The 18486-nt window shown below is 38.7% G+C and overlaps 1 protein-coding gene across 1 annotated transcript in view; it reads right to left on the minus strand.

Annotated features, from left to right (window-relative positions):
* Window positions 1–11843: 11843 nt before the first annotated feature.
* DCTN6 (dynactin subunit 6) overlaps window positions 11844–18486 on the minus strand; it is a 41949-nt gene continuing 35306 nt past the window's right edge. The window contains exon 7 of the mRNA XM_079140262.1: window positions 11844–12674. Coding sequence (XP_078996388.1) covers window positions 12594–12674 — 81 coding nt within the window. The 3' untranslated portion in view covers window positions 11844–12593. The remainder of the gene's footprint in view (window positions 12675–18486) is intronic.

Raw genomic sequence — 18486 nt, forward strand, 5'->3', positions numbered from 1 at the left:
GGATTTTTAAAGTTCATTTTTCCATTCCAGGATTCCATCCAGGGTACTACGCTATGTTTAGCCATCTTGTCCTCTAAGACTCTTCTAGTCTATGTCATTTTCTTAGAGTTTCCTTGTTTTCAATGAGTTTGATAGTTTTGGAGGAATACTGGTCAAGTATTCGTAGGATTTCTCCCTACTGGAATTCTCTGGATGTTTTTCTCATAATTAGACAGACATTATGAGCTTTTTGAAAAAAAAAAAAAAAAAAAGAAAAGAAACTACAAAAGTTAAATGCTATTCTATTAAATTGTATTAAAGTACATATGTATTCTATTGAATTGTATTCTTTTGTAATGAAACATACAATGAAATAAATATTTTGGGAGGGGAACAGGTATTAGGGATTGAATCCAGGGATGCTCTACAACTGAGCTACATCCTCAGCCCTTTTAAGTTTTTGTTTTGAGACAGGGTCTTACAAAATTGCTCAGACTGGCCTCCTACTTGAGATCCTCCTGTCTCAACCTCCCGAGTGGCTGGGATTACATGCATGCATGCTACGCGCCAGGTTTATATTTTTAAGTAAAGATTATGACAGAAAACTAACAGTGTTTGATGCTGGGTAGTGTGTTATGGGTATTTTTTTTAAACATCTTTCAATAAAAATTCTAAATATATTTTATACTTAGACAAAAAATTTTTAAAGAACAAATTCAAGTTTATTGGAAAGACAGAGGTATCGCTGGAGAGCAAAGGGATCCAAGATCTCTACTAGAGGGGCTCTTAGAGACCCTGCTTTATTGAGCTAGTAAGGGGACTGCAGAAGCGCCTTTCATCTATGCAAATGGCACTCCAGGACTTCTAGGACGGCCTGTCTTTTAGGATACCTTGACGGTTTGTCCACAATTCTGTCTACACTCTTAAGAGTTATTTTTAAAAATCTTACTGTAAAAACCCTGGAAGGGCTGCGACTGCGAATGGCTGAAGGGACAAGGGAGGGAAGGAGGGAGGAGTCTCCGTCCTCGAACTGGCCTGGCGCAGGAAGAGAAAGTGTCAGATTGATGGGGAACACACCAGGGCCTGGCTGCATGCTGGGAGCAGTCAAGATTACTAATGGCAGGACAGAAAGTAACAGCAACAAAAGAGCGAGGGCCGAGGCTAGAAGACAGCTCTAATGAGAACATTGAGCTGCATTCCAGGCTAAAGGGTAACCCAAAAATGTAAGCAAGCCTGGAGCTGAGATTAGTTATAGCCAAATAAGTCTTGCAAGATTCCGAGGGTGCGGGCAGCTGGTGGAACACCGGCACTCCTGCCTCTCTGAGGCCCGCGTGTGAGACTTTGTATAAATACTGACTTTTTAGGGAAGACAGAGGAGCCTGGCTTTTTTCACTGAAGGGATTAGGAGGAGTTTATTGATTTTTAAACAGCCTATTTCTAATCAGGGCTTATTTTAGATCTAATAATGTTTCTTTTTTCAATTGGGTGCTGAAAAGGGAATTCAATGTCAATCTTGAGGTAGAGTATTTTTAATTGTTATGGAAGATGTTACATTGAAACAAAGATTGTAGGACATATGCAAATCCCAAGGCACTGATCCCATAAATGTTCTCTTAAACAAGGGAAGCCTTGCCCAGCTCTTGGTTTGACATTATAATGGTTGGTCTGATGAATTGGTATCCATATAATGGAGTAAATGATGATAACTTCCAGAGAAAGCAATCTAAAGTTTCCACTGACAAATTTCTATTCATCCTTTGAGACCCAAATCAAAGATTTTCTAATTCTCTTAGGTATCATAGTAGTCCTCTGTCCTCTGCTTTCACTCTGGAATGCTGTAGTTATTTTAATTATTGCAGTTACCACATCATACTACAATTGTTAATTTATGGTTCTGCTCCCTGGAAGCCATGAGTTGTAGAGAGTAGAGGCTGTAACTTATTTTCATTCTGTATTCCTTTTTCCTTCCAAGTAGCTCAGTTATTAGAATATTGTGGACAAGTTGAGGGGTACCTTGGAGGAAGGATGTGGACAACCAAAGAGATTGGATCATGGGGTCACTAGAACTGGCCACAGGGCTGGGATCAGGCAGCTCAGACATCAGGACCCAGGGAGCTGTGGAATGAAGGTGATTGATGTGTCCTGACTCTGGTCGACAAGTATTCCTGCTCCTCTTGCCAAAAAAGGCTTCTGCTCCTCGGAGTGCTTAAAGGGTTCATCCCTGAAGACTAAGTAGGGTCAGCTAGAAAAGAAAGGTTGGATTGAGGAATACCTAGAAAAGAGAACAACTCTGAGTGGAGGGAAATAAGGTGACAGTGTGGCACTTTCTGTCTGCCAGCCCTGTGCCCTTTGGCAAGTGGACTGATCTGGAGATTTAATCTCATTTGTAAGACTTGAATGCTCAACCTTATCTTAATTGACAAGTAAAAATCATATTTATTTATGGTATACAATGTGCTATTCTATACATACACACACATTGTGAAATAATTAAATCAAACTAATAACATATCCATCTCCTTACATACTTAGCTGTGTGTGTGTGTGTGTGTGTGTGTGTGTGTGTGTGTGTGTGTGTAGTGAGAACCCTTAAGATCTACTCTTTTGGGCTGGAGTTTTGGCCCAGAGGTAGAGCACTTGATTGGCACATGTGAAGCACTGTTTTCAATCCTTAGCATTACATAAAAATAAATAAAATAAATGTACTGTGTCCCTCTATAACTAACTAAAAAAAAAAAAAAAAAAAAAAATCTACTCTTTTAACAATTTTAAAGTACAGTAAACCTTCCCTATCAGGGGGTCCCACATCTGCAGATTCAACCAACAGTGGATCAAAAACTATTTGCATAGCATTTACATTGCATTATAAGTTGTCTAGAGATGATTTAAAGTATATGGGACGTTGTAGGTAGGTTATCATTTTATATAAGGGACTTGAGCATCTGTGGATTTTGGTATCTGCAGGGGTCCTGGAACCAATCTCCCCAGACACCAAGGGACAACAATGTACAATACATTGTTATTAGCTATAGTCACTGTGTTGCATAATGGATCTCTTGAAGTCATTCCTCCTAGTTGACTGAAATTTATATGTCCTTTGGACAACTCTTTTCATCCCCCATCTCCCTCAAGCTTTTCTTACCATTGTGGGGACAGAAAGCAAATGAGATTCTTTTGGTTGCAAGACTCACTACAATTACCTCTAGTATGCAGAGGGTGGTGGCCATGATTTGGCAATAGGAAGACTGGAATCTCCGTGTGGCCCTGCCCAGAGTCATGGTGATTGACTAAGGGCACACATAGCTGGGACTCACTCTGAGGAGATGAATTGAGTGCCTACTGTGTGCAGACTGTATGGGTGCTGGGAAGCAGCATTCTCATGGCTCACTTGATTTCTGCCTCTCAATGTGTCCTTTGACTTCTGCATCCTCTACTTAAATCTCTGTTTATGCATTAGTCAGTAAACTTGTTTGCAAGTCTCTGACAGAAACCCATTTCAAACTAGCTTAAGTAAAGGGAGCCATTAGTGGTTCGTAATGTAAATAGGCCTCAGAAATGCAGGGGTGGGTGAGGAAAGTGGAGGGATGCAGGGGGAGAATGAGGCTGGCCCCCTGGGGTTGATTGGATCTGGTTCACCAGAGCTGGCTGGGATTTAAAAATAACTGCAAAAATCCTCCAAATAGAGATAGCTTACCCAGAGTCGTGGGAAGGACACTACACAGGATTCCTTTTTCTACTTTCAGATCAGCTGCTTATTAGCTATGGGATAGTATATATGACATTGCTAAGTCTTCCTCTGTTACATGGGCATAAAGAATTACCCCCTCTTTCTACCTCACAGGGTTATTCTCAGGAACAAGTGAGTCAGTGTTTAAGAGTGTTTTGGAGACTTCAAAGTGCTGTGTAAACACTGGGTGATATTATAAAAATATCTGCAGTGCATGCTATGTAGCTATATAGCTATACCTTTCTGCATAAAGACTTTACTGGGAAGAACGAAGTTGACCAACATTTGCAATTGATAATTCAATTTATTGGGATTCAGTAGGACGTGGGGCTTCCACTCCATGTTCTCAGTTTTGTCCACTAACTACTCATAGCTGGATCACTGTCTTCCCCCATACCCACCTTCAAGACCCTACAGATTCCTGAGCCAGTGCTCAGAGCGGGAGATAATTAAGTAATTCACATTCTATAGGGTTTAGGGATCCTGGGTCCTCCAACCAACCCTGGGTTTCTGCTTGGTTTCAGCTGCCAATCCTGTGGGGTAAGACCGAGGGTGCCAGAGGCTTAGGGAAAAGCCCATGATTTCATCACTATACACAGGGCTTCTGTGTGGTTTTAAAAAAAATTAATTATATTATTTTAATTCTAATATATTTTAAATTGACACATGGTAATTGTACATGTTTATGGGGTACAGTATGACTTTTAAATACATGTATATAGTGTGTAATGATTAACATCTGTAACCTAAAACATTTATCATTTCTTTGTGCTGGGAACATTAAAAATCCTCTCTACCAGCTGGTTTGGAGTATTTGATTAATTGGTATCAACCATAGTTACTTGACTGTGCTGCAGAACATTAGGAGTTGCTCCTCCTATCTAGCTGCACCCTGTTCTGTGTGGTTCTTGACGCCCAACTTGTTCTTCCTGGTTCTTCTTACCAGGAGCTGGTATTCTGGACAAGTAAGTCATCTAAGAGCCATACTATGAGGGCCACCTGTTGCCTGGGTTTGCCGAACTGGTTCCCCTCTCCAGGTGGGAACTTGCTGCCATGTGGAACCTAAACTGGTCTTGAGAATTGATCCTGTTAGTGACCAGATACATCTTCTATCTCTTACTGCACGTGGTAGATGGAGCCCAGACCCTTTCTCCTACCTACCTTGTTTTGTCAAGGAAGCTCCTGGCCTGTGGAGGTTTTAACAGATTGCTTTCATAATTTTTTGGGGGGGTTTATTTCTGCTTACATTCAGAGGGTATTTCTCCTAGATACTTCTCCAAATTCCCAAACACACCATGTTTTAACGGCTTTCTAATTTCAAATTTACTGAGGACTCACAGGACAATAACAATAATACTATTAATAGAGTAAATGTGTATAGATCACATCCAGTGTGTGGTACTGTGTTAAGTGCTCAAAAACTGCCCTGTGAGGTTTTTATTCCTCCTTTACAGATGAGGAGACCAAGGCTCAAGAGGCTAAGGGTGGCATAGCTTTTGTGTTGCACAACTGGAATTACAGCCAGGTCCCAGAGCCTGTGGTCTTGTGGTCTTTCTTTCTTCCTTCCTTGCTTTTCTTTTCTTCTTTTTCCTTTTTTTTTTTTTTTTTTTTTTTTTGGTGCTGGGGACTGAACCTGAGTTTCCACAGTTTATGCAGAAGATGTGCATATTTTTGAAGGTTTTATTATATGTCCAAGTTACATGTCATTTTTTCTCTCTGGGAATTCCAGAAGGCCTATGTCCTATCCTAGCCCTTCTTTTCCTCCAGTTCTTCATCATTTATCCTGAAAGCATTCCACTAGGAGCTGTGGGAAATATAAAGCAATCAGACATAATTCCTGCCATCAAAGAGTTTTAGTCTAGGAGATAAACAGGGAATGAAATAAGTGCTGAATGAAGCTCTAAGCAGTTTCTTTGCTGTTTCCTTTTGGCTGTGTAGAAGCGGTATCAACTCAGTTCACTCTGCCAAATATCTCAAATTGGAGAAGTCTTTGAATTCAACAGCTAACAGCTGTGTCAAAGGAGAAGGGACAATTTCCTTTCAAAAAATTTAAGAGGCAGAATAAAACTTGAAGGGTGAATTGATGCTAGTACTATTGATTACCTTAAATTTTTTTATAAATGGTGCTGGGGACTGAGCCTGAGCTCAGCCTGAGCTGAGGGTCTTGCACTTGCTAAGCATGGGCTCTACTACTGAGGTACACCCCCAGCCCAATTACCATATTCTTTATAGTTGCCGTAATCTGCCCTTGCCCAGAAATACAGAGAGGAGGATAAATTTTAGATTTGGTCACTGTGGGAGCCATTCTATAACCTTGTCCTTCTGGCCTACTATGGAATGGTTGGTTCAGTCTAGCAAATCATCAGGTCCACTATGAACTAGTCAGGGTCTAAGGTAGGTGGCAGCATGTTTAAGGTTTCAAAGGGAAGGGCTGTAGACTAGAAGAATTTATCATTGAGAGAGGAGGACAAATTTGTCTGTAAAAGCAGGTCAGTGCAGTGAAAGAGATCTGGATAAAGTGCTATGGGAGCCTAGAAAGGGGGATTTAGCCCAGTCTTGGAGTGTGAACCAGTTGTGTGTATGTGTGTGTGTGTGTGTGTGTGTGTGTACATGTGTGTCTGTGTTGCTTTTGTGTCTGAGTGTGTATGTGATTTCGAATGTCTGCCTCTGTGTATGTTTGGATGTATGTCTATGTGTGCAAGTGTGTCTTTACTTATGTGTCTATATGTGTATCTGAATATCTGCATGTCTACACATGTGTCTGAACATCTGAATATGTCTAAGTGCCTGTGTGTTATCGAGTCATTTGTCTATTTGTGTGTCAACATGTGTCTAAGTGTGTGTCCCTTTGTGTTTTTTCCTTGAGGACAAGATATCTGACTGAAATATATATATTTTTTCTTTCCAATATTAGTGATTGAACCTAGGGCCTGGCACATTCTAAGCATGTGAGCTACATATACCCGTAGTCCTGACTTAAATCTTGAAATGAGTTTCCAAAAAAAGAGAATAGACTGAATAAGCGCACAGAGGCAGCAAATGACATCGGAAGATCCAAAATCTGGGATGTGAGGTGGAAATTCAGGAGACAGGGCTGGACAGGCAGGTTGGGTTTAGGACCAAGAAGGCTGACTGAGACCTTAGGTTTATCCTGTCTTAAAATTGGGCCCTGGGAAGTAGGGAGCCAAGTGATTAGGATTTGGAGACATAGCTCTGGTTACAGCTGGAGGACAGAGTGATCTGGGACAGGCTGGCAGTGAGACCTACTAGTTAAGTTATCAGGGGAACAATCTAAAGGGAGGCCATCAGGAAAGGAAGTGATGAGGGGAGAAGGCCCCACCCATTCTGCCTTCCCAACCCCCAACTGGGACCTTAGCATCTCTAACTCAGGCTCCTCGCCCCTCCCCCACACCACCTATTTAGTCCCTAGCAGCTCCCCAGACCTCCAGAGTATTCAACTTTCCTCAGGCTGAGTGAAGTGGGACGAGTGAAGTCAGGGAGAGGTAAAGGGGCCTCAGAGTTTGACAGAGGCAGAACTGGCTGCTGGCCTCCCCGTTCCAAGTGCCATTATGTGATCACCACGGAATTTCTTTTACTCTTTGCAGTTTTTTATGTCCAACTACTTCTCTATTAGCCTACTTGAATTACAGACTGAGACATGTATGAGGGAGTTCAGTTATGCTGCTGGGATGGAGATTCTACTCTAACGCTGGGATGGCTGCACATTGGTTCATTTTCTTTCTAAATGAATCACTTTCCTTCTTCTGCCTTCCTCTCAGTTGTCCTAAGAAAGACCTTGTGAGGACTTCCAGGAGGGATATCTGTCATCTCAGGAGCAAGCTTCCACCATAAGAGTTCCTTCACATGAGCTTCTAGGCCCCACTTCAATAAATATCCACCAGATGAGTTTGCAGGGTATCTGTGGTGGGGAAAGTTAATAATGAAAGTGTAATTAATCTGATAGGAAAAGCTTATTCTGGTGAAATTAAGACCACATTGCTGTGTGCCTGCTCTGTCACTTTTATAAACCATCCTCTGGTATGTTGGGTGAATCAAATGATGGAGTTGTGTACTGATTTGGCGGAAGACAAAAAAGGAAGAGCTACAGAAATTATATGAAGGAGACTTGGCAGGTGTGTCCAGGTGGAACTCTGCTGGATTTTTTTATTTGTTGGTTTAACTATGATGCAGGGATCGAACCCAGAGCTTTGTGCTTGCTAAAAACCACACTCTATTGCTGAGCTACATCCCCAGCCCTGGAGCTTTCTAAGGTCTGCAATGGTGATATTGAGGTCAATCACTGTCTGCTGTAGAAGCTGGGGTTCTCACTCCACATTTGAATGTTTCTGGGAGACTCTTGGGCTGTGCTAGGGCCTCAGGGCTTCACAATTGGTTCTTGAGGGCAGCAATCTCAGATCCAGATGAGGGATAAGAGGAAAATCCTGTTTGGTTGGATTCTGTAGCCTCTCTGACCTGCACTGGAAATTTTTGTGAGGGCCTTCTTGTTGAAACCTCCTCTTGTGTTCTGACTCTTTCTTTTTGTTTGTCATGGTTACCAAGAATTGCAGAGATGTTTTTCAGACCAATATATTAAGGACCTTCAGGCCTCCAAATTTTCCAGACAGATGAAAGAGTCAAACATATGGCAAAAGTATAAGGTGAGTTTAATCATTCTTTTTATTTCCTGAAACAAGGCTCAGAAGATGCTAGATTAGAAGAGGAATGGGCTTACACACGGCCCGGGAGATCTTGTTGCTAGACTTTGCTGGAGGATTCCACTACCTAGTGTCTTTTTCTAAAATTACTTTAAAACCTTAAGAATGGACAAAGTCATAACTGGTGAAATAACATGGATATTTGAAAAGAGAAGTATAATATTGATTATGAATTATACTATTTTAATCCCCATTTATCAGCACCGACCATGTTATGGATTTTCTTTCTACTAATTGCTTTGTATACTTTTCCTCAAAACCAAATTGCTCACCATCGATCACATAGTGTTTAGCCTTCAGGGCTGATATATCAGCTTCTCTACATTGCTCTGGTTGCTGTGTTCATTTATACTTTATTAATCTTGATGCATATACTTTCTTTATCTTAACATACTTCTAAAGTGGCATGCAAATTAATGAAATTTTTGGAATGACGTTCTAAAGAGTGATCAATTATGAAGGCTTTTTTTTCCCTTAAATTATAAGGAATGGAAGGTTTATTTGGATTTTTTTTCTTCTTTAATTGACATGTAATAATTATTTATATTTATGGGGTATGGTGTGATATTTGATGTATATGTACCACTTGTAATGATAAAATCAGAGTAATTAGCACTTGCATCTCCTTCAACATTTGTCATTTCTTCATGTTGGGAAACTTTAAACTCTTCTAGATTTTTAAATAAAATATAAATAATTTGTTATGAACTACAATAACCCTATTGTGCTGTGGAACATTATAACATATTCCTTCTGGAAATCTTTAGAGTAGAAGAAAGGGACTGGGGGAGAGAAGAAAGAAGGGAAATGGGAACTACTAGGGAATGATAATAGCTAAATTGTATTATATTGTGTGTATGCACAAATTTATGACAGCAAATCCTGCCATTATGTACAGTAACTATAATGCATCAGTCAAAAAAATAGGGGAAAAGGACTGAGGATGTAACTCAGTGAACTCTAGTATTGCAAAAACAAAAACAAACAAACAAAAATGAAAGGATTTTTCTCAAAGATCTCTCATGTGCCTTCCAGTTATAAAATCCTAAAATTCTAGCCTTCTGTCTACATGATACATGGTCTTTGGGCATGATGTGGCCTGAGAAAGAGATGGAATCCTAGTTTGTTTATTTTATTATTATTATTTTTTCTTTTTCTTTCTTTTTTGGTACAGGGGATTGAATCCAGAGGCGCTTAACCATTGAGTCACATCCCCAGCCTTTTTCATATTTTATATTGAGTTAGAGTCTTGCTAAGTTGCTTAGGGCCTTGCTAAATTGGAGTCTGGTTTTGAACTCTGGATCCTCCAGCCCTAGCCTCTTTAATCTCTGGGATCACAGGTGTGCACCACCATGCCCAGCTGGAATGTTAGTTTCTATTTGAATCAAGGTCATAGTTCAAATACTATTGTTGGCATCAGCTGACAAAACTGTAGGTCTCAACAAATCCTGTAATTTCTTGTTATGAGGGAAAAAAGAACCAAAATAAATTACAATCTTTATGCTGATATGTATTTCTATGACTAAATTGTTATAAAACTCCTGAACTACTTTGAAATAACAAAATTTTATAGGTTTAGAAGGGTCTTAAATCTTTAAAAATCCAAGCATAATTTTTAAGTTTAAATGAGGAAATATAACTACATACAAAAGTTCTTTGTAGAGTTACTGTATTTTACAATTATAAGATGTGATCATTTATAAAATCAATCCAGTCTTATATTAACAGAAGAACTTCATAATAATAATTTGTGGAAATGGAAATTTCTGTTTTTTTTTTTTTTTTTTTTTTTTAAGAATGTTTTCATTCTATGTATTTTTCTCCTTTTTACCCAGTTTCCCTCTATCTCTCCTCATTGCTCTCTTACTGGTCTCTGTTACCCACTATTCTGCTCTCAACTTTTATGAGATCAACTTTTTTAGCTTCCACATATGAATGAGAACATGTAGAATTTTCCTGTCTGTGCCTGGCTCACTATACTTAAACATCTTCCAGATCCATCCATATATCTACAAGTTACAACATTTCATTCTTCTTTAATGACTGAGTAATATTTCATTGTGTATACCACATTTTCTTAATCCAGTCCTTCTTAATGTACTTTTTGTTGGGAAGCAAGGAAATCATTCTTGCTTAATTATTCTTTAATGTTTACTCTATAAACTAGTGGTACTTTTACAAACAGAGCTGGAAAGTGTTGATGAGGGCTTTGCAGGGGACAAAGGCAAATATGATGGAGTGAGACTCTGTCATTTCTTTACCTGCCCATGGATCTGTCAAAAGACAAAATTACGGGCTGGGGAGATAGCTCAGCTGGTAGAGTGCTTGCCTTGCAAGCACAAGGCCCTGAGTTCGATCCCCAGTACTGCAAAAAAAAAAAAAAAAAAAAAAAAAAATAAATAAATAAATAAAAATTAAAAAAAAAATTACAACAACTTACGTATAGATCTTAATTGACTTTATTTTTGATTCTATAATCGGGCAACATTTTATTCCACAAAATAGAATGAATAGTCTACTGGGCTGAGCAAATAGATTATAGACAGAGAAGGACTAATAAAAGCAAAAATGAAGAATAAAGAGCAGATTGGTCATTTCAAAGTCATGTTTCTTGTCAGATGGGGATAAATAGGAAGACAGATAGAAAAATAATTGATTATTCATTTAAGGATTCTAGGAGAGAGAACTTCATTATTATGAAACAGGCCTGTTTAGGAAACTTGCCTGTTATGTCTCCTGGTTTCTGAGAAGATCGAATAAAAGTTTAGTTTCTGTTGTTGTCTGATTTGTTGGGGCCAGTGCAGGAGCTTAGTCCTGGAACCACGGTCTCCTGGTTTAACAGATCACAATGGACATGTGGGGTGGGCGTGTCTTCTAAAATGAAGTCTCATTCACTCTTCTTTTCCAACAAAAAATGTGCTCATAGGCTAGAAGCTGTGACATACCCCTGTAATCCCAGCAGTTTAGGACGCTGAAACAGGAGAATCACAAGTTTGAAGCCAGCCTTAGCAACTGAACAAGGGCCTAAGCAATTTAGTGAGATCCTGCTTCAAAAAAAAAAAAAAAAAAGTGCTGGGGATGTGACTCAGTGGTTAAGCACCACCCTGGGCTCAATCCCCAGTACCAAAGAAAGAAAGAAAAAATAAGTGTACTCATAGACACATAATCTTTTACCCGTACTCATGAATAATTTACGTGTGTGTGTGCATATAAATCTAGTATACATGTAATCCTTCCTTTAGTCAGTTTCATTTCTCCCTGAGTAGCCCGTCATGATTATTCAAAATAATTACACATATAAACCTAGTTGAAATATAAACTATTCAGAGAATTTAGGTTTCTAGAGAAGAGTCCAGATGCCCATGGACAAGGACTTCTGTTTTGAGGGTGTCACGAGCAATGAGGAAGAGAGGAATCAAGTATGGTTCCAACAAGTGGATTTTATTCATGCAATACACACTCAACTTAACAGTCCTAATAATAGCAAGTCACAAATACATTGAAGATTCACACCCTTATTCACCTAGAGTCCAATCCCCATGGACTTACTCAATGCAACATCTCTTCGCCAAGAAGTCAGTCAACAAGATCTAGGGGATTCTTCTCAGCCATAGCCTCTCTCAGCTCCTCGGATGTCTTCGTATGTCCTCGGGTGTCTGATAAGCTGGAGGCTGGATGGCAATCATCGTCGCGGGAGAGGTGGTTAGTTGTCTGGCCTGGGTGAGAATGGTCAATCAGCAATCAGCAATAGTGTGGACAGCAGCCAGGGCAGTCAAGAGACAGCGACATGGAGTCCTCTGGTCATGGTGCTGCTGATAGTTTGCTCCAAAAGTCCAGGGGTTTAAGTAGTGATTTTCAGCCCAGTCATGCTCTGGTCTTCATTGATAAAGACCAGAACATGACTAGACTAGGAGCTACCACTCAAATCATAGATATAGGTTCACATCGGCATAGTTCAGGAGTGTCATCCTGCCACACAGCAAGTTTGTCACCAGGCACTTTTTATGATTTTAGTTTTACAAGTCCAGGCAAATACCAAATACAGCTTATTATTACTACATAATACACAACTATAGCAATTCCTATTATTTCCTTGTCTCATTGCAGAGGGGGACAACTAACACCTTCAATGGGAGGACAGGCAAAGCCACTGTCCCCTGGTAGCTTGCTGGTCACTTGAGTGGTGTGAGGTCAGGGTGGGCACTCCCTGTGGGGCAGGGATCCCATCTCAGTTGTACCATTTTTGGGAGAGGCTGTGGAAATGCAGAGAAGGGACATGAGGTTAGATTGTCCTCAAAATTCAGAACTGTGGACTCAAAGATCTCAAGAATTTCCAGGTGCTTCCAAGTAAGGATTTGTAGGAATGACAAAGCAAGTGGGTCCTTAGAATCTGAAGTCAAAGATTTCAAGAGAACCTGTACTGGTAAAACTGTTTCTGTGTTTTAATGTTCGGCTTTGGTGAGTCCAAGAGCAGGTGGGGGAATGGCAAAGAAAGGCAATGATAAAATTTGAACTTATTAATTCATAATCCTACTGATTCCTTTGACTGGAAAATGGGTCAATAGTGCGAAGATAGCAAAACCTCTGTGTATTTATAGGAAGGCCTGGTTATATAAAAATATGGATAAGAAAAATATTAGTAGGAAATTAATAAAATGGTACCAGTGGTGGTCTCTTTATGTTGGAGTTTTGAATGCATTTCCTTTTTCCTTGATTTCCAAATTTTATGTATAGCAAAAGATATTTATCATAAAAATGAAATATGAAAAAAAGCCATTTATCCCTCTTTTGCAAACTGTACCACATATCTTGCCTGAAAATTTCATCAAATGTGGTCATCTTCAACCTTGGGGATATGTGCCTCCTGGGAAAGTTAAAAATTTTTTTAAATTATTTAAACAAGTGGGATACATGTTGTTTCTCTATTTGTACATGGAGTCAAGGCATACCATTTGTGTAATCATAAATTTACATAGGGCAATGTTGTTTGATTCATTCTATTATTTTTTTCCCTTCCCCCCCACCACTCCTACCACTCTTTTCCCTCTATACAGTCCTTCCTTCCTCCATTCTTACCACCCTCCTTATCCCTAACCCTAAACCTAAACCTAACCCTAACGCTAACCCCTCCTTACCCCCCATTATATGTCCTCATCCTCTTATCAGCGAGATCATGTGTCCTTTAGTTTTTTGAGATTGGCTTATCTGACTTAGCATGATATTCTCCAATTTCATCCATTTGCCTGCAAATGCCATAATTTTATCATTCTTCATGGCAGAGTAATATTTCATTGTATATATATATGTCACAGTTTCTTTATCCATTCATCAATTGAAGGGCATCTAGGTTGGTTCCACAATCTGGCTATGCTGAATTGAGCAGCTAAGCACATTGATGTGGCTGTATCTCTGTAGTATGCTGATTTTAAGTCCTTTGGGTATAGGCGAAGGAGTGGGATAGCGAGGTCAAATGGTGGTTCCATTCCAAGCTTTCTGAGGAATCTCCATACTGCTTTCCAGAGTGGCTGCACTAATTTGCAACCCCACCAGCAATGTATGAGTGTACCTTTTTCCCCACATCCTCCTCCTCGCCAACACCTATTGTTGCTTGTGTTCTTGATATTTGCCATTCTAATTGGGGTGAGATGAAATCTTAGGGTAGTTTTGATTTGCATTTCTCTTATTACTAGAGATGTTGAACATTTTTCATATATCTGTTGATTGCTTGTACATCTTCTGTGAAGTGTCTGTTCGTTTCCTTGGCCCATTTGTTGATTGGGTTATTTGTATTCTTAGTGTAGAGTTTTTTGAGGTCTTTATAGATTCTGGAAATTAGTGCTCTATCTGAAGTATGAGTGGCAAAGATATTCTCCCACTCTGTAGGCTCTCTCTTCACATTACTGGTAGTTTCCTTTGCTGAGAGAAAGCTTTTTAGTTTGACTCTATCCCAGTTGTTGATTCTTGCTTTTATTTCTTGTGGTATGGGAGTCCTGTTAAGGAAGTCTGCTCCTAAGCCAACAAGTTGAAGGTTTGGACCTACTTTTTCTTCTATAAGATGCAGGGTCTCTGGTCTGATTCCAAGGTCCTTGATCCACTTTGAGTTGAGTTTTGTGCAGGGTGAGAGATAGGTGTTGCATATGGTTTTCCAGTTTTCCCAGCACCATTTGTTGAAGAGGCTATCTTTTCTCCATTGCATATTTTTTTGCACCTTTGTCTAGTATGAGAAAATTGTATTTATTTGGGTTTGTGTCCATGTCCTCTATTCTGTACCATTGATCTACCTGTCTATTTTGGTACCAATACCATGCCGTTTTTGTTACTATTGCTTTGCAGTAGAGTTGAAGATCTGGTATTGTGATACCCCCTGCTTCGCTCTTTCTACTGAGGATTGCTTTAGCTATTCTGGGTTTTTTATTCTTACAGATGAATTTCATAATTGCTTGCTCTATTTCTGTAAGGTACATCATTGGGATTTTAGTTGGAATTGCATTGAATCTGTATAGCACTTTAGGTAGTATGGCCATTTTGACAATATTAATTCTGCCTATCCAAGAACATGGGAGATCTTTCCGTCTTCTAAGGTGTTCTTTAATTTCTTTCTTTAGTGTTCTGCAGTTCTCATTGTAGAGGTCCTTCACTCTTTTGTGAGATTGATTCCCAAGTATTTTATTTTTTTCAATGCTATTGTGAATGGGGTAGTTTTCCTAATTTCTCTTTCTGAAGATTCATCACTTATGTATAAAAATGCGTTGGATTTATGAGCATTGATCTTGTATCCTGCTACTTTACTGAATTCACTTATGAGTTCTAAGAGTTTTCTGGTCGAATTTCCAGGTTCCTCTAAATATATAATCATGTCATCAGCGAACAGGGATAGTTTGAGTTCTTCTTTTCCAATTCATATCCCTTTAATTTCTTTGGTTTGTCTAATTGCTCTGGCTAGAGTCTAAGAACGATGTTGAATAGAAGTGGTGAAAGAGGGCATCCCTGCCTTGTTTCAGTTTTTAGGGGAATGCTTTCAGTTTTTCATCATTTAGAATGATATTGGCCATGGGCTTAGCGTAGATGGCCTTTACAATGTTAAGGATTGTTCCCACTACCCCGATTTTTTCTAGTGTTTTGAGCATGAAGTGATGCTGTATTTTATTGAATGCTTTTTCTGCATCTATTGAAATAATCATGTGATTCTTAACTTTTAGTCTGTTGATATGGTGAATGACATTTATTGATTTCCGGATGTTGAACCAACCTTGCATCCCTGGGATAAAACCCACTTGATCGTGGTGCACTATCTTTTTAATATATTTTTGTATGTGATTTGCTAAAATTTTGTTGAGAATTTTTGCGTCAATGTTCATTAAGGATATTGGTCTGAAAATTTCTTTCCTCGATGTCTCTGTCTGGTTTAGGTATCAGGGTGATATTGGCTTCATAGAATGAGTTTGGGAGGGTTCCCTCCTCTTCTATTTTATGAAATATTTTGAGAAGTATTGGAATGAGCTCTTCTTTAAAGATTTTGTAGAGCTCGGCTGAGAACCCATCTGGTCCCGGACTTTTCTTTGTTGGTAGGCTTTTGATGACCTCTTCTATTTCAGTAGTTGAAATTGATATTATTTAAGTTGTGTATGTTCTCCTCGTTCAGTTTAGGAGATTCATGTCTCTAGAAACTTGTTGATGTCTTCTAGGTTTTCTGTTTTGTTGGAGTATAGATTTTCAAAATAGCTTCTAATTATGTTTTGTATTTCACTCGTGTTTGTTGTGATATTTCCTTGTTCATTCAGAATTTTAGTAATTTGAGTTTTCTCCCTCTTCCTCTTTGTTAGTGTGGCTAAGGGTTTATCAATTTTGTTTATTTTTTCAAAGAACCAACTATTTATTTTGTTAATTTTTCCGATTGTTTCTTTTGTTTCAATTGCGTTGATTTCGGCTCTGATTTTAACTATTTCCTGTCTTCTACTACTTTTGGTGTTGGTCTGCTCTTCTTTTTCTAGGGCTTTGAGCTGTAGTGTTAAGTCATTTATTTGTTGATTTCTACTTCTTTTGTTGAATGCACCCATGAAATAAATCTTCCTCTAAGTACTGCTTTCATAGTGTCCCAGAGGTTTTGATATGATGTGTCTTTGTTCTCGTTTACTTCTAAGAATTTTTTAATTTCCCTCCTGATGTCTTCTGCTATCCATTCATTGTATAATAGTGTATTATTTAATCTCCAAGTATTGGAGAAGTTTCTGTTTTTTATTCTGTCATTTATTTCTAATTTCAATCCATTATGATCTGATAGAGTACAAGGTAGTATCTCTATCTTCTTGTATTTGCTAACAGTAGCTTTGTGGCATAAAACATGGTCTATTTTAGAGAAGGATCCATGTGCTGCTGAGAAGAAAGTGTATTCATTCTTTGTTGGATGGTATATTCTATATAAGTCGGTTAAGTCTAAATTGTTGATTGTGTTATTAAGATCTATGGTTTCTTTATTCAATTTTTGTTTGGAAGATTTATCCAGTGGTGAGAGAGGTGTGTTAAAATCGCCTAGTATTATTGTGTTGTGGTCTATTTGATTTCTGGAATTGAGAAGGATTTGTTTGACGTACATGGATGAGCCAATGTTCGGGGCATAGATATTTATGATTGTTATGTCTTGCTGATTTATGCTTCTCTTAAGCAGTATGTAATGTCCTTCTTTATCCCTTCTGACTAGTTTTGGCTTGAGGTCCACATTATCTGAAATGAGGATGGATACTCCAGCTTTTTTGCTGTGTCCGTGTGCATGGTATGTTTTTTCCCATCCTTTCACCTTTAGTCTATGGATATCTCTTTCTATGAGATGAGTCTCTTGCAGGCAGCATATTGTTGGATTTTTCTTTTTAATCCAATCTGCTAGTCTATGTCTTTTGATTGCTGAGTTCAGGCCATTAACATTCAGGGTTATTATTGTGATATGATTTGTATTCCCAGTCATTTGACTCATTTTTGTTTTTTTGACATGATTTGGTTTCTCCTTTATTTGGCTATTCCTTTAGGCTAGTTCCTCCCGTTGCTGATTTGCATCATTGTTTTTCATCTCTTCCTCATGGAATATTTTGCTGAGAATGGTCTGTAATGCCGGCTTTCTTTTTGTAAATTCCTTTAGCTTTTGTTTATCATGGAAGGATTTTATTTCATCGTCAAATCTGAAAGTAAGTTTTGCTGGGTATAAGATTCTTGGTTGGCATCCATTTTCTTTCAGGGCTTGGTAAATGTTGTTCCAGGCCCTTCTAGCTTTTAGGGTCTGGATTGAAAAATCTGCTGATATTCTTATTGGTTTCCCCCTGAATGTAATTTGATTCTTTTCTCTCGTGGCCTTTAAAATTCTGTCTTTATTTTGTATGTTAGGTATTTTCATAATAATGTGCCTTGGTGTAGATCTGTTGTAATTTTGTATATTTGGAGTCCTATAAGCCTCTTGTACCTGGTTTTCCATTTCTTTCTTCAGATTTGGGAAATTTTGTGGTATTATTTCATTGAATAGATTGTTCATTCCTTTGGTTTGTTTCTCTAAGCCTTCCTCAATCCCAATAATTCTTAAATTTGGCCTTTTCATGATATCCCATAATTCTTGTAGATTCTGTTCATGATTTCTTACCATCTTCTCTGTTTGGTCAACCTTGTTTTCAAGATGAAATATTTTGTCTTCAATGTCTGAGGTTCTGTCCTCCAGGTGTTCTATCCTATTGGTTATGCTTTCTATGGAGTTTTTAACTTGGTTTATTGTTTCCTTCATTTCAAGAATTTCTGTTTGTTTTTGTTTTTCAGTATCTCTAACTCTTTATTGAATTGATCTCTTGCTTCCCGTATTTGCTCTTTTAACTGTTGATTGGTGTGACCATTTAATGCCTGCATTTGCTTTTTCATCTCCTCCTTCAATGCCTGCATTTGCTCTTTCATCTCCTCATTTGCTTCCCTGATTGTTTTAATTATGTACATTTTGAACTCCCTTTCTGATATTTCTTCTGCTGTGCTGTCATTGGGTTTTATTGATATAGTATCTAGGTTTGTTTCCGACATTGTCTTCCCTTGTTTTCTCAT

Source organism: Sciurus vulgaris, assembly GCF_902686455.1.
Source record: "Sciurus vulgaris genome assembly, chromosome: 5".
Taxonomy (NCBI): Eukaryota; Metazoa; Chordata; class Mammalia; order Rodentia; family Sciuridae; genus Sciurus; species Sciurus vulgaris.